General features: G+C 55.7%; 1 protein-coding gene across 1 annotated transcript in view; it reads left to right on the forward strand.

Annotated features, from left to right (window-relative positions):
- The window catches only part of ANK1 (ankyrin 1), a 212,501-nt gene extending 197,023 nt beyond the window's left edge, over positions 1–15,478 (forward strand). The window contains exons 39-42 of the mRNA XM_077773123.1: positions 1,146–1,440; positions 5,569–5,652; positions 6,644–6,784; positions 13,623–15,478. Coding sequence (XP_077629249.1) covers positions 1,146–1,440; positions 5,569–5,652; positions 6,644–6,784; positions 13,623–13,649 — 547 coding nt within the window. The 3' untranslated portion in view covers positions 13,650–15,478. The remainder of the gene's footprint in view (positions 1–1,145; positions 1,441–5,568; positions 5,653–6,643; positions 6,785–13,622) is intronic.
- Positions 15,479–15,597: the final 119 nt, after the last annotated feature.

The raw sequence follows: 15,597 nt of genomic DNA on the forward strand, positions 1-15,597 counted from the left end.
GGCCTCGAGGTCCTAGAAAGGCTTTGGCCTTTGTTGGGTGGGATGGGGAGCCGCTGGAGGGTTATGAGCAGAGGGAGTGAGGTGATGTGGCAGCTGCCTTGAGGACAGCTTGACAGGGCCACGAGTCGGGTGGAGGCAGGGAGACGAGCCAGGAGGCAAGAGTTGCTGCTGGTTCGGACCAAGATGGCGGCAGTGCTGGTGGTGAGAAATGATTGTGTTTCGGGATACGTGCTTGAAAGTGCTGGCAAATAAGACATGGAGTGTGAGGGAAAGAGAGAAGCCTGAGAGCTCCCTGGTGTCCTCCACCTGACAACTGAAAGGATGAAGAGGCTGTGCTGTGCAGGGTGGGGAAGACTGAGCAGAACAGGTTGGGGAGAAGGTCATGAGTACGGATTTGACCGTGCTATCGCTGAGGTGCCTGTTAGACCGCCTCCCGCCTCCCTCCCAGAGCAGAGACATGCGGGAGGCAGCCCGGTATATACGCCTGCAGCTTGGGGAAGAGATGCTGTGTGCACACCTGGGCATGATGAGCACACAGGCGGGCTGTGAGGCCATGGATTGAACGAGCTCACGTAGGAAGTGGATGTAGGTAGAGATGAGGCCACCGTGGGGCCCAGTGTTCAGAAGTCAGAGAAATTAGGAGAAACTGACAGAGGACACTGAGAAGTGGTAGCCGGTGGGGGTGGTGGGGAACCAGGCAAATGTGGTGTCCCGGAAGCCATAGAAGGTCGTGTTTCTGCAGGGACAGAGTGCCCACCTTGTTGGATGCGCACTGGGATGAGGACTGTGGAGTGCGGGTGTCTTGCAGGGCTGGAGAGGAGGCAGAGGAGATGATGGGCATGGAGACCCGGGTGGCAGCCGTCACTGTGAGCCAAGTGCCTCAAGAGCCGAGGGTGGAGAGCCATCCACTTAAAGGGATGGGCCAGGGGCACTGGTCCCCACGGGCCTCTCCGCCCGGGCAGCATTTGTACCGTTTGTGCCTCTCTGGACAGGGCTGTGTGCTGACTGTGTGTAATTGCTCATGCAGCCCCGTCCCGCAAGTGTGCAGTGTGGGATGTGGAGCCAGGGCTCTGGAGGGGAAGGGTGTCTGAGCGGCCAGAGCCTGAGGGATGACCAGGTGCCCTCTCTCTCTTTCTGGACCCCAGACTGCAGGACTGGGAGGAAGAAGGCTCCATTGTGTCATACCTACAAGATACTCAGAGCTCCTGGCAAGGGGATGTCGTACGTGGCCCACACTCATTCCAGAGTACGATCACCACCATCAAAGAGCTGGAGCCCAGTGGGTCTCAGGAGTATGAGAAGGTCCTGGTGTCTGCAACTGAGCACATTTGGGAGGAGCAGCCCGACGCTGAGAGCCTGCAGGCCGACAGGGAATGGAGACGCCAAAGCCACGAGGAGTGGGTGCAGGAGGCTCAGAGCACTTTCTCCCAGACAGCAGAGGTGAGCCGCCCACGGAGGCACCTGCCGATGCCTGTCGGTGCTGGAGGGGCCTGAGGCCCGGGGGCCGCCTGTCATTCAGTCAGGACCTGGGGCCGAGCATGCTTCCTTTCTTTAAAAGTTGTGGCGGTGACTTCACTTCCTCTAGAAGCAAGGCTACAAAGCCCCGTGTCTGCTGAGGGAAGAAAGTAATATTCAGGGAGCATCCCAGGCACACGGCCTATGCTGTCATGCTCACACTGCCTCGGCTCTCTGTTGTCGTTTCCACGTGGCAGCTGACAGCTGAGCCGATTGTCCAAGGTCACAGGATCAGAGGCGGGCTTTGCAGTTAGGTCTGGCGGAGTCCAAAGCCGTGGTTTTTGTTTGTTTTCTTTTTCCATGGTGTTTTAGGAAGCGTGTAGAGCAAAGAGACCTGAGTGTTAGGCTGACTCTGGTCCTGCCGTGGTCTGTGTGGCCACGGACAAGCCACTCTCTTCTCCGCATCTGGGTTTCCTCAGTGGTAAAGGAGGAGTGAATGGATCACCGCCAAGGTGTGCTGGCTCAGGAATCCTGTGATCCTGCGAGGGGCTCTGCAGGGGGACCAGGAGAGGCTGGCGGCCTCGCTCCTGATTTCCAGCTTCCGCCTCCCTCAGACGTCCCTCCTCCGTTTGGGTTTGCCCTGCTGTACTTCGTTCTCTGGTCGCTTTAGCTTCACTCCCCTTTCACTTCTCTTGCCCCCCTACATTCCCACTCCCATAGACTTCCATTTTAATATGTTTCCGGGAATATTTTGTATTTTGAAAAGCCGCAAATAAATACAAACACAGAACAGCATATTAATTTCCATGCACACACCACCCGAGCTCTTCAGTAACCCAGTTACGGCCAATCTTGTTTCACCTATGCCTCCGCCGCTCTTCTTTCCCCCAACACGGTGTTTTGAAAGAATCCCAGACGCCTTATTAAGGCGTGCCTTTTTAACTTATGCACTTTTATAAAATCCGCATGGCCCTTCTGTGCAGACGTATTTTTAGCGTGTGCAAAAACGATGCATTCTGTGTCTATTTGGTTTCTTTTGGTTCAGACAGCACCGTTTCCTCATCTGGGAGCCCTTTCCTCCTCTCCCTCCCCTCTGTTGCTTTCTCTTCTCTGTCTGCCCTACCTGAACCTGAGCCCTAGCATGCATCTTGGGGCCCCCACGACTAGGTTAGCCGCACAATAGTCCTGGGCTGCTGGCTGCGATATGGTTTTATTTAGACACTTCCCTCCACGTATGTGACTCGAACAGGACAGGCAGCTGTGCCTGTTTTTAACCCCAGACCACCCTGTGCATTCGTGGCCTGCAGGCTAGTCTTTGGCACTTCTGTTGCTGCTAACAGCAAGCACTTGGCCAAGAGCATGGGTGCTCTTAACCAGGCTTGTGATCATGAATCCTGGGGAAAGAGAAAGATGCTGGGAGCCTTCTTATGCATGGCCCTTCTGCAGTCAGCCTTTGGTAACAGGAGCACTGGGGGAAAGCAGGGGCAGCGTAGGGGACCACGGGAGAAACCTTCTAGGTCATAGGGTCCAACTGCCTCGTTTATCAGTAGGGAAACTGAGGTTCCAGAGAGGCCGAGGGCTTCTCCAAGGTCAGGGCCAGGAAAGTCGGGATCCCTGCTTCCCAGTCAGAATGAGTGGTTGTGAAGGGCCCCCAGGCCGAATGCCTTCCCTGGCTAGGACAAGATTGGACGTTGTACATGAGCTGTTGTCCTCATCATCTGACGGGCCCCCGGAGATGATAATGAGGCCCATTTAAGGTCAGGGTTTGCAAAGCGCCCATTTACTAGTATTTCCAGGAAGTCTCTGGAAACAGTGACAGAGAGATGCCCTATGATTTGGCGCCGGGGAGGCAAGCCTGAGATGCCTGCAGGACATTCTTCTCTGAGTCCCCAGATGGCAATATCTGAAGTTGGACTCTCCTTGGCTGGGCTCAAACCAAATGCTCTCCAGTGCCCAGCTCCTTCGCAGGTGCCTTGGGCTTTTATTTTTCCCGGTGTTTCCTTCTTGAAATGAGGCAGTACCGTGTAGTGATGGGAGTTTGCAATGTGACTCATTTCCTTACTCTTTGACCAGGCAAGTTGTTTAATCTCTCCATGCCTGTTTCCTCTGTGTAAAATGGAAAAATGTAGGGTTGTTGGAAGGCTAAACTGAGTTAGTGTGTGAAATGCACGTAGAACCGTAGAACCGTAGAACCGTGCCTGCCAGCAGTACTCACTCCTGGAAGGGTTTGCTATTGTTATTCAGAGTGGTAGTGTGAGCCTCTCAGCACTCTCCAGAATGGGCAGGGAAAGCACTTCAGTCATCCCTGTTTTACAGAGGAAGGAAACTGAGGCCCAGAGCAGGTACCCAGGTTTCCCAAGCCCTTACAGTGAGTGAGTGGCAGGGTCAGCTGGCTGGGTCCCAGATCTTTGTTCCCTCTGCCATGTGGACTGTTACTCAAAGAGGAACAGCCTGATCCGGAAAGTGAGATTCCTTTCGGCCACAGCTGCTGCCCGCCGCATTTGTGAATCAGCCCTGTGGAGACGAGCTTAAAGCGCGTGGTTCCTGCTCGTGGGCGTTGACAGCCCAGCATGGGAAGAGCCTTTGAGGACAGGCCTTAAATAGACACACCGGTTACATGCTTGCGTTTAGGGTTGCTGTGCCCGGTCAGGGGGGCGGGGAGTGCCGACGGCCCTCGGGGCTGATGGGAATTGCAAGGGCTTCCGGGTGGCCCCACCACCAGTCTAGACCCACCCTGCGCTAATTTGGCGACGCCTCAGCAAATCACTCGTTCCAGGGCTGTTTTTGAAATAAACCCTTCACTGTCTTTCCAGGGTATTATTAGCCAGTCCCACCCCCACGCACTGGGGTGAGCTCCATTCTGATCACGGCAGCGACAGCCCAGGGAAGCACACAAGTAGCCGCGTTCCCGAATGTCTTTCCTGGAGTCCCAGAAAGAGAACGTGTGTGTCCCCAGGCAGCACTGCCTCTGGTTCACACAGGCCTGGAGGGCGAGAGCACAGGGCGGGGCAGCAGTCACTCACAGAGTGACTTTGACATGCGCTTTCAGTGCCCCGGACACGCGCACCTGCCAGCTCCCTTCTAGCCCAGTTGGACAGCCCCAGCAGCTGGTTTGGGAGCTAAAATTATCGAAGCCTGATGTCACCCAGGCGTGAGGGCAGAGCCTGGGGCTGCTCAGCAGGAGGGCACTCAGCGGGGCAGTTCTAGCGAGGGGCCGTCCAGTCTCCCGCGGGGAGAGAATGGAAGGGGCCCCAGGGGCACTTGGGAGTCCGAGAGGAGAATGAGAGACTGGACCCCCACAGCGGCCGGACCCCCGAGCCCGCTAGTCCCCGGAGGGCCCAGCTGCTGAGGAGGTGAGGATGTGGACTTTCATCACCCAGCTCCTGGTCAGTCTAGTGCTCCTGGGCTTCTTTCTGGTCAGCTGTCAGAACGTGATGCACATTGTCAAGGGCTCCCTGTGCTTTGTGCTGAAGCACATCCACCAGGAGCTGGACAAGGAGCTGGGGGAGAGCGAGGGCGTGAGTGACGACGAGGAGACCATCTCCACCAGGGTGGTCCGGCGTCGGGTTTTCCTGAAGGTAACCACCAGGCAGGAGGCAGGGCTGAGGGCACGGCACTGCGATCTGCGCGGGCAGCAGCTGGGGGGCGGTGCGGGACCCCACGTCAGGGGCCCGGGGGCGGCGTCCGCACAGCCCACCCTGCCGCGGTGGCACGGGGAGGCTCAGCTCCGGGCCTCGGTGTCTGTGGAAGGGCTTTCTACACTGGAAAGTGCTGTCGAAATATAAACTAGGTGCCTCCCTCCCTCCCTCTGGGCCTCCTTTGCAAAACGTGTGTAATCAGCCCGGTTTTGCCTGCTCCCTGTTGAGGAAACCAGGCACGCGAGGCTCTTGCAAGCTTGGGGCTCCTTGCTGTCGTCGGGCCCCACGGCCCTCGGGGGCTCACGCCTCGACGAGCCCCCGGTTTGGCTGCCAGTACTTGCTGAGTTGGAGTTTCCTGCCGCAGTGGATTTCGTCCGCCTGCAGCTGCTGGCTGCTGCTCTTTTCTTCCTCCTCCATGTCTCTCCCAGACTGCCCGCCTCCTAATCCTGAGTTTTCTCCTTTTCTCCAACCCTAGGGGAATGAGTTTCAGAATATTCCAGGGGAGCAGGTGACCGAGGAACAGTTCACAGATGAGCAGGGCAACATTGTCACCAAGAAGGTGGGTGCACAGAGTCACCCTGAGCTGAAGAGACGTGGGGCGGGGGGAGGTAGATGGTGCTGGACTCATCTCCCAGGTTCTCGCTGCCGCCCTCGCAGAGGGTAGACAAGGCTCCGAAGAGACGGTTCAGGTGCCGGAAGCTCTGGTCTCCTGAGGTCCGGCATGACATTCCTCAAAGCCACTTTACCCGATTCAGCCTGAATTCAGCTCTTGCTACTTTGTTCTAGAAGACTCCATGGAACAGCCCAAACTAGTCCAGTGATGTCTAGCCCTGGAAACAGCAGGATGGGGGTCCCCGAACTACCACCGGCCTCCAAAAACAAAAAGGCTGTGGAGGCGCTACCTGTGGTAGCAGGTTTTAATTCAGTAGACCTGATTTTGCCTGTCAGGTTTTGGGCACCGGAGTAGGTCTGGGCAGAAGGGGGAGGAGGAGCAAAGGGAAGACCCTGTATGTGTTTCCACTGCGGTGCTGCTCCCGCTGTTGAAGCAAGACCGGTCAGGTGTGTCCATCTTTTCTTTTGCGAAGTGTGCTTCATGCAGACCGGGACTGTGTCTTACTTTGTTCATCTCCCAGGCCTAGTACACGGTGGGCACCAAGGAAACAGAATATTCAGGTGACTGAATAAGGGAGCATAAGCGCATGGAATACCATAGATGAAAAGGAAGTACCCTTTGCCCTCAGGAGAGCACAGTGTGGGGAAGACAGCATGACCTTCCAACAGTATGAAGAGGCAAACCCTGATGATTCATGACGTCAGCTGAGACCCATCTGCGAATTCCAGCCCCTCTGAGGCTGCCCAGAACTTGTTTTCCACACAGTGATGGGAGGTGGTCAGAGACCAGGCCCCATTCTTGGCCACTCAAGGAAGGGCACCTTAGGACAAAGGACAAAGGCTTCTTGTCCCCCAGATCTCGCTCCCGGGGACCTGCTCTTCTCATCCTCTGTTCCAATGGCTTCACGGGCCTTTTCTCCCTTCCCTCTCTTTTCCAGATCATTCGCAAAGTTGTTCGGCAGATTGACTCATCTGGTGCCGATGACACCCAGGAGCACGAGGAGGTGATTGCTGAGGGGCCCCCGGAGGACCCTAGTGAGATGGAAGCTGATATTGATTACTTTATGACACATGCCAAGGTACTGCGGCGGCTGGGGCCTCCAGGAGGCTCTGGCCCTCCCAGGCGCCCGTCACCTCTCCCAGCTGCTCACCTGTGCGCCCGCCCTCTCTGGGCTCCAGTCTGCTGCTCAGACCGTGCTCACCTCCTCTGGTCTCCCACGTGCCTCCTTCCTCCCTGGCAGGCAGGGTTTCCACGGCCTCGGAAGGGCCGTTCCTTCCCATCCTACTTTTTGCCTGTCTCTCTATGTGATCTGTCCTGCGTTCTGTCTCTGCTGCTGTCTCCAGGTGGAGCTGAGAGGGAGTGGCCTGCAGCCGGACCTGATAGAGAACAGGAAGGGGGCTCAGATAGTGAAGCGGGCCAGCCTGAAAAGGGGGAAGCAATGATGTCTAGCCCGTCCCCTCACATGGCCTCTTTGGAGGTAACCCCGTCTTTCTGCATCCTTTCTGCATGGCCTGGTCCTTGCGGAGTGGCTGGTCCTGGGAATGGCCGCTCACTTCCTCACATCTCCCCCTTCTACCGGGGAGCTCACCCCTCCACGTGGCACCCCCGGCATGATTTAGGGGGGACAGTGGTGCCATGGCCTCGAGACACAGATTCCCATTTCCCAGACTACTAACTGCGTCTCTGAGTCTCCCTTTCCTCCTCGAGAAGACAGCCAACAATACTATCTGCTGATGACCTCTCCGGGAGTGCGAAAATGCAGATTTGAAAAAAGGTCATGCTGAGTGAAAGCACTCAGTAAATCTCAGTGGTGCTATTATCCTCAAAGCCAAGCAAGGGGGATCTGGAGGAGGGGAACGGGTCTCAGGGAGCACAGTAGGGTATGCCGAGGCTGTGCCATTTCACTGCAAGTCCGTCGGAAGCGCTCCAGCAGTGACAGACTTAGGACGACACTGACTCTTGAACCTGGAACCGATCGAAAATCCTGGTGAACGCAAGGCACCGATTCTCTGATGTTTCTTGAGACACGTCACCCTGTTGCTTTCTAGGAAAGGGTGAAGGGAACAGGCCTGGGGGGTGGATGGCGATCTCCCAGCCGGTTCAGAGGGTTGTCAGGGCTGGGTGCACGGCGCGTGGGCATGGGGGCGGCGCGGCTGAGGAGCAGCGGTGTGCAGTGATTCGCAGTGAGGGAGGGCCATGAAGACACAGCGAAGGCGCTCCTGGTGGCCCGTGCGGTGCAGGGGGCTTCCGTGGCCAGCTCTGACCTCCGTCCTCCCTGAGGCATCCTGTACTGAGCTGCCCCGAGGCCGTTCACTGTGCCCCGCTCGGGGCAGCTCAGTACAGGATGCATCGGGGTGGGAGTCGGCAGGAAGCACGGAAGCGTTCTGGCCCCAGCACTGCACTGACCAGCTTCTTGCTGGTTCAACCCCCGGGGGTGTGGTGGCTCTGGGCCAAGGGAAGAGCAGGCTCAGGCTTTCTGTGTTCAGCAAAAAGCAGGGCCGCTGCCTCCCGAGCCACCAGAAGTGCTGGCTCTGGGCTTCCCAACATACCTCAGCGCTTGCCTGCGGATCCAGTGATAGGATAAAATTAGACATGACTCCTCAGCAGCTTAAGGAGGTCACAGTGTTAACCCTGGCACTGCCGGGGGGGGGCCCCGCCAGGCTGCCGGGTTAGTGGCTTAGCCGCGATGAGTCCTGGAGAGAATCCAACAGTGCAGATAATTAGAAGGAACGGAGCGTGGAAGGAAGTGTCCTCTTCTGCCTAACGTTCCGTGCGGCGCGGCGGCGGCTTTACGTTTCAGCTTCTGTTTGGGTCGGGTTTGTTCTACTCATGATCCTCAACAGGAGAGAGGCAGCCGAGATAGAAGCCAGGCTGGGGGGAGGGGAGGAGCCTAGAAGTTCTTCTTTTTACTTTTTCTATGGATGATCTGCAAGGTGGCTGAGACCTGCAGAGGACACGGTTCCGGACACGGCGCTTGGCTGTCTGGAGAGCCAGGCAGCCTGGTTCCAGCACCGTGCCGGGGCCTCTGCTAAGAAGGGGCGGGCGAAGTTGTTAGGGTGGGGACAGTGGCGAGGGAGCCGGTGTGGAGGCAGGCTCCTGCCTAGGTCCCAAAGGGCCTGGTGGGGGCGGCCTGCAGTGCCCCTCCCCCCCAGCAAGACCAGGGCTGCAGAGCAGAAGGTGAAGGGCGTGAAGGGCCGACGGCCCTCTCACCCTCAGTACTTACTGCCACCCACTCATAAGCATGTACCGTCAGCCCTTGGGGTTCACGGATTCCACACTCGCAGATTTGCCTGCTGGCTAAGATTTATGGCCACCCCCAAACCCACACTCACAGTGCTTTCACGGTCGTTCACAGACACACATACATCATGGCGAGAAATTGGCATCGCCCTGGTCCACGCTCCCCGCTGAGGGCGAACAAGACGGCAGTCTGCCCCCTTGACGGGGCTCTCGTGCTATCAACGGGGTGTCCTTTTTGCAAGCTGTTGAATGCCATGGGTTGTTTTTTTTTTTAATGTTTTAAATATTTTCTTTAGTTCTGAGAGAGAGAGAGAGAGAGAGAGAGAGACAGCGTGAGCAGGGGATAATGTTGTAAATATTTTCTTTAGTTCTGAGAGAGAGAGAGAGAGACAGCGTGAGCAGGGGAGGGTCAGAGAGAGAGGGAGATACAGAATCTGAAACAGGCTCCAAGCTCTGAGCTGTCAGCACAGACCCCTACGCAGGGCTCAAACCCACCGACTATGAGATCATGACCTGAGCCGAAGTCAGACGCTTAACCGACTGAGACACCCAGGTGCCCCAAGTGCCACATTTTTTGCATTTTTATGCTTTTTGTTGATTTTGCTGTTTAAAATGGCTCCGAGGCCTAGTGCCAAAGTGCTGTCTGGTGTTCCTAAGAGCAAAAGGCTGTGAGGTGCCCTACAGGGACAAAGACGTACATTAGATAAGATTCGCTGCTGTGAGTTAGAGCGCTGTTGGTGGTGAGTTCAACGTTAAGGAATCCACAGTATGTTTTAAATAAGGTGTCTTTATACAGAAACGTAAATCAAGGTTATGTGTTCATTGTCTGACAAAGACGTGGCCAACAGAGGTTCACAGGCACCTAACGGCATTTTCCTTGAGGGCAATGGTTCAGTGTTGGCTACTTTCTGGAACATGACCACCGCGAATGGCAAGAACTGACTGTATTTGTTTCACAGAGAGTGAAAGCTGGGGCTTGGGAGTCTATTCAAGGCCCGGCTCCTGCTGTTTCTCCAGGTCGCCATGCCTTGTACTAGTCATTTGACTGTCCTGAGCCTCCGTCCCCGTGAGGGAGATTGCACACAGTCCCTTCCACCTCAACAGAGAGGCTTAGCAATAGTCATGGCAACTGGGCAGGCTGTCGTGAAGGGTGAATGACATCTGCGTTCAGTCAGTGCAGACAAGACTGTAGCATGACCCAGGGCAGGTCAGCTGGCCTCTCCAAGCCTCGGGTTCCTGAGCCATAGAATAGCAGCGATGCCACTCTTCCCTTGTCGGATGGTGACGAAGACGGAGGGGTGTGTTTGTGAAAGGCCGTATACATTGTTAAATGCTCACCCAACTGCTTCTCAAAGCGTCACTGACATCCTGTGTCACCATCATCCGAGAGTTGGGTTAAAATGCACGTTCCCAGTCGCTGTCCCTGACCTACTGAGTGAAAATCCTGGAACTCAGGACTCTCCATCAAGCTTCTCAGGTGATTTTTATGTGTATTAAGGAGCGAGTTCCGACCAGTTTCGGTTTTCCTTCCAAACCTCAGAGGTGATGCGGCACGGCTGTAGACGTGATATTTAAAAAGTGGGCCGAGCGGAATCATCGATGGTTATAGTTTGTTGAAAGACAACAGAACACCCCCATTAGGGGTGAGACCTGAAGAAGCTCCCTCACCCATCTGATCCCCCCAGTCACTCCCACCTTGAGAAGGATTCTGTAGCTAAGGCCCGGTGGGTGGAGGGGGTGCTCTCCGGTGGTGGGTAAGAAGCCACAGAACCCCTGTGGAGTCCAGGCCTGGCTGTGCATGGCAGAAGCAGCTGGTGGGTTTTGCCTTGTGCCCAAGTACGTAGGTCCAAGAATTTGGGTGTCGGTCGTGTGAGAACAGCAGCACGGAGCGGGCAGCTGGAGGGCTGTGCAGGCGCAGCCCATCGCGCTCTGTCTGCCCACGTCCTGGGCAGGCATGGGGTCTTGGCATTCCTCTGCGTCTGCGTGGCTCCAGCTTCGGGACTCTCAGGAAGCCTCAGCACAAGGCTGCAGCTTTATCTTGTTTTCCTTTTCTTTTTTTTTAAATTTTAGCTTTATTTATTTATTTATTTTGAGAGAGGCATCAGGGGAGGGGCCTGAGAGCGAGGAAGAGAGAGAGAATCCCAAGTAGGCCCTCCGCTGTCAGCACAGAGCCCAATGAAGGGCTGAGATCATGACCTGAGCTGAAATCAAAAGCCGGATACTTCACCGACTGAGCCACCCCGGTGCCCCCATCTTGTGCTGTTTTTTAAGAGATGCTTTACCGCTCAGACGCTGTGGTTGCAAGACCTTGTGTTCTAGCTCTGACAGTGGAATGTTTTAGTAAGTTTAAAAGTTAAGCAGTTGGTCATCTCAGTGGCCAAAGGGGCAGCAAGGCAAGGGGTCATGTTTCATTTTGCTGTTTTAAGTCATAGCCCACCCTCCTCCCTAGCCATTGCAGGGGTACGAGTCTGGGGCTGAGGGAGCTGGGAGGAGGCCCACAGACACTGGGTAGGGTGAGGGCAGATGGACTGGGATAGGCACTGAGCCGCGCTGTCACTGGGAGTCGGGGGGGCTGCTCTCTCAGCTCTTTAGAGGGTGAGACCTTCCCTCGGGGCACCTCCCCCCCACAAGAGGTGCAGGGCGGTGGAGGCCCAGGACGCAGCCAGGAGACTTGCCTTCCACTCCTATCGCCTGCCACCGCTGGGTGCTCCCGCTAGCCCCTCACTGCTCCTCCTGGAGCCTCAGTTCACCCAAGGACAAGATGAGCATTTGCCATAGAATGATCTCTGAGGCCTCACCTCTCTCCTCTGCTCTGTGTCTGGGCAGAAAAGTGGAAGATGGTAAGCTGTTTTCCCCAGGCTCAAGATTTTAAAGGGTCTCTTATTTGAGGCGTGCTCAGCACTGGGGTGGGCACTAGGGGGACGGACCACCGACCACTGGGAAGGGTAAGTCCTGGCCCTTACCCTCAGAGCGTTTGTACCCCAGCCAGGCAGGTGCTGCAGGTGTGACCCAGGAAAGAGCACAAAGACAGTGGCGTTTCCAGAGAGCCCAAAGTTGACATCCACATACACTGTCCCAAGCATTTTGTAGCTCTTTGAAACATCACCACAATCTAATGAGGTATATCCTATTATTGCCCGTATTTTATAGCAGGGGAAACTGAGTCACAGCGAGTGTAAGTAACATGACCAAGGGAACTGGCAGCGATAGAATATGAACTCAGGCAAGGTGGCTGGCTTCAGAGTTGCTGGTCTTAACCGCTACACTCTGTGATCGCTCTGAATACAAAGCAGAGGCAGCGGGGAGCTTCCAGAAATGAGGGGGAGAAATGAGAAGGCACTGGAGTTATCAGGGAGGCTCCCTGGAGGAGAGGTCTTGAAGGTGGTGAGCCAAGCTTTAGCAGAAAGGGAACTCGATGGCATCCATGAGCCTCGGACGAGGCAGGAAGTGGTGCGGGGCACCGTGGATGTCGAGGGCTCAGAGGAGACCGGCTTGGCGGACAGGGAAGTGATGGAAGAGTCTTGCTTTCCAGGGTGACAGTGCTTTTGAGCCACAGCAGAAGGCCTGACATTTCGCTTTGCGGCGGCCTCTGGCGCCGAACCTAGCACCACCCTCCCATCCCTGGAGAACCGCTCGGGGTTGAGTTCACCTTGACCCTCTCCAGCTTCCTCCCTAACCACGTCACCTGTAGGGCCCAGGACAGCTCCCTGTCTGGGGACAGCTCTGCCGCAGAATGAGTTTCTGCCTTTCTGAGTCACTTCCTACCCTCTCCGGGAGATTGTCAGCCTCTTTATTTCTGTGTGCTCCTTTTCGCCACCCATCCCCAGGTCCCGCAGACAGAATCCTGAGTGGCTAGTCTTGGAAACACGGAGTTCTCACCCCAGGTTGGAGGAGGAGGCGCCATGGGGTGGCAGGGGTGGTGTCTCCTCGTGAATCTTGGGCTACAGAATTGGGACTTAACTCTGCAGGCAAAGCTGCTGTCTGCCAGCCTGAGATACATAATATTCTAGGGAGAACACACTTGTTTTTTTCCAAGATCTCTGCCACTGCAGAGGTTGTTCATCCCAGGGGCATGGGGAGAGAAGCCAGAGGCACTTGACAGTGAGAGCTTGTAGACTGCCGTCCCTTGGGGCCGTGAGCTCCTTACCTCATGTCTGCTCCGTCTCTGGGTCCCCAGGGCTGGCACTCAGAGACATCAATGCATGTTGGCTGAACCAAACTGAAAAAGTGGAGGACATGCTCGCTCCCTTCTTTAGCACAAGCCCTGGCTTATGAACTTGGCCCCTTTCCTAGGTACAAGGATCTACTCATGGGTTCCCCCCAGGTGACTGTGGGCATGGGAGCCTCCTGCCTCCTTTCCGAGGCACGGAGCACACCCACAGGAGGCTTTTCTGCAGAGCTCACCCATGCAGTAGGGGACCGGGGCAGGCTTGGGCCGCCGCGCCGGAGGGGCCATCTCTGGGCTGGGGAGTGGGAAGAGGAAGGCTGGTATTTCAGGACGGTCAGGGGCTCTGAGCTCAGCGCCTTTCACTGCATTGCCTTGCTTGGGGATGCTGGCCGCTTCTCCTGAATCTGACCCTGCCTACACAGCCAGCGCAAAACTCAGTATTTGGGGGATTTGCTGGGAGTTGCACCTTAACAGTCTAAGTAACTCTTTCTCTCTTTGTGTCCCTCAGGATCACACCTCGACACCCAACCCTTGAACTCCACACACACTCTGCCATGCACACAGGAGGAGAGCTGGAGCGGAGGGCTACAGAAGTGGCGCGCCTGTTCCTCTAGGCTAACGGCATGATCTCTGTAAGGGACTTCCTTTAGTCTCCTATTCGCATGAACGACTGACTGTAGACGCATGGCCTACAGTCCTCAATCCTGCCTCTAGCAACGACGGATCTCAGTTGGGAATCAGGACAAATGCCTCAAGAAGGGGGGCGGGGGGAGAGAGAGAGGGATAGAAAACGAGCTCGAGAGAGCGTGTGAACGCAAACGTGAACAAGGGCTCTTTTGTGGCTGGGGATGATATATTTTTTTAAGTCATTTTAATTTTGACTTGTTACAGGGTACTTTTTTTTCAACCTCATCTGTAGGAAATCCACGTGGGCTTCCTGGAAAGAAAAAAAAAAAGAAACAGAAAAGAAAACTAGGCACAAAATCAGTTTGGCACCTTAATCCCATGTCCCCACTTGCCAGCCTTCCCCACCACCACACACCTCCATTCCATTTGTGACGTCCCCTCCGCCTCCCTGAGGGGGCCGCTCCTCCCAGAAAGCTCTATATGACATTCAGGACACACAGGCACATACACACACACACACACACACACACACACACACAGAAAAGCACCTCTCCCGTCTCCTCAGTATACACACAGATTTTACTGTGACGTCCAAAGCTGTATAGAATCTCCTGTGGATAAACTGGAATTTTTTTATGTTGTCTCTCTCTCTCTCTCTGTCTCTCTCTCTCTCTGCCAGTCTCAGTATTAATCATCTTCCAATGGAAAATCATTACCTTTAGAGTGCATTCGGGGTTCCTTGTGTTAGGGACTTAAGAATCAGAGGCGAGGACCCCCAGGCTTAGCTGTAGGGCTCAAAGGGAGCCAGTGCCCCATCTGCAAGGGTCTTCTCTCTCAGCTGGGGGCGGGCCGGTGGCTGTCCCAGGATTGCACCAGCATGTTCAATAGAGAGGAGGTTTTTCTATATCTTCAAGCACTTATATCATAGTCTGTGTTCAAAGTGTAAACTGTACAGTAATCAGCCTTGTGTATATGAAAAACAATAAATACTATGCAAACCAATAGAAACACTTTAGCAGTATGTACAAAGCACTAACAGCTCAGCTCCTGAGGACTTCTCCGGGCTGCAGGAGAAGGAGCTACAGCCTGTCTTTCAGTGAAAGAGGAAGGAAGGGAGTAGGCCTAGTTGAATGTATCTGCCAGTTCTTAGAAGTCAGCCACCCCCCCACCGCCAAGGTCTCCCAGAGCCAACTTGGTGCTCTAAGTCCAGGCAGCCCACAGGATGGGGGGCCTAGGCTGGACAGCCTCAGTGCCCCCACTCTGACCAAGCCCCTCCGCCCCACTCGGAGAGGCGGGCGAGGGGCCCACTCCTGACCACAGGCCCAGGGGGAGGAGAGCCGGAGGAGGAGAGAGCCGCTGGCCGCCTGGAGGCCCCGGGCTAGGACGGAGCCCCTCCGAGGCCAGGCCCTCGGTCAGAGCAGGAAGGAAGCAGACAGCTGGCTGTTCCTCGCCTCGGTGCCACCAGGGAAGAGCCTTAAAGTTACCCTAGAGCCTCCGGCGGAGCGAGGCCCGAATCAGCACAATCCGCCCCGCCCTGCGCGGCGGGCGCCCTCTAGGGGCAGGAGAGAGACTGGCAGGCTCTTCTCGCTCACAAGGGCCTTTGTTTGTGGACGTCCTGTCACCTTCCGCCCTGCCGCTCCTCTGAGGTGTCCTCAGACACATCAAACCTTCCAAGTAGCACAGAAGCTCCCTCCCGACCGAGCCCCCACGGCCCTGGTGCCTGTCACCAGCGCACAGGTCTNCATGATGCCTAGAGAATGCTGCAGTCTGCACATTAGACGCTTTTTAGAAGTTTTGGAATTACCTTGATTTTTTTAATTGTTATGAAAATGACTCTTTTCTTGACTCTCTCCCAA

The sequence above is a fragment of the Crocuta crocuta genome, unplaced genomic scaffold (genome assembly GCF_008692635.1).
Source record: "Crocuta crocuta isolate KB4526 unplaced genomic scaffold, BGI_CrCroc_1.0 scaffold177, whole genome shotgun sequence".
NCBI classification, from domain to species: Eukaryota; Metazoa; Chordata; class Mammalia; order Carnivora; family Hyaenidae; genus Crocuta; species Crocuta crocuta.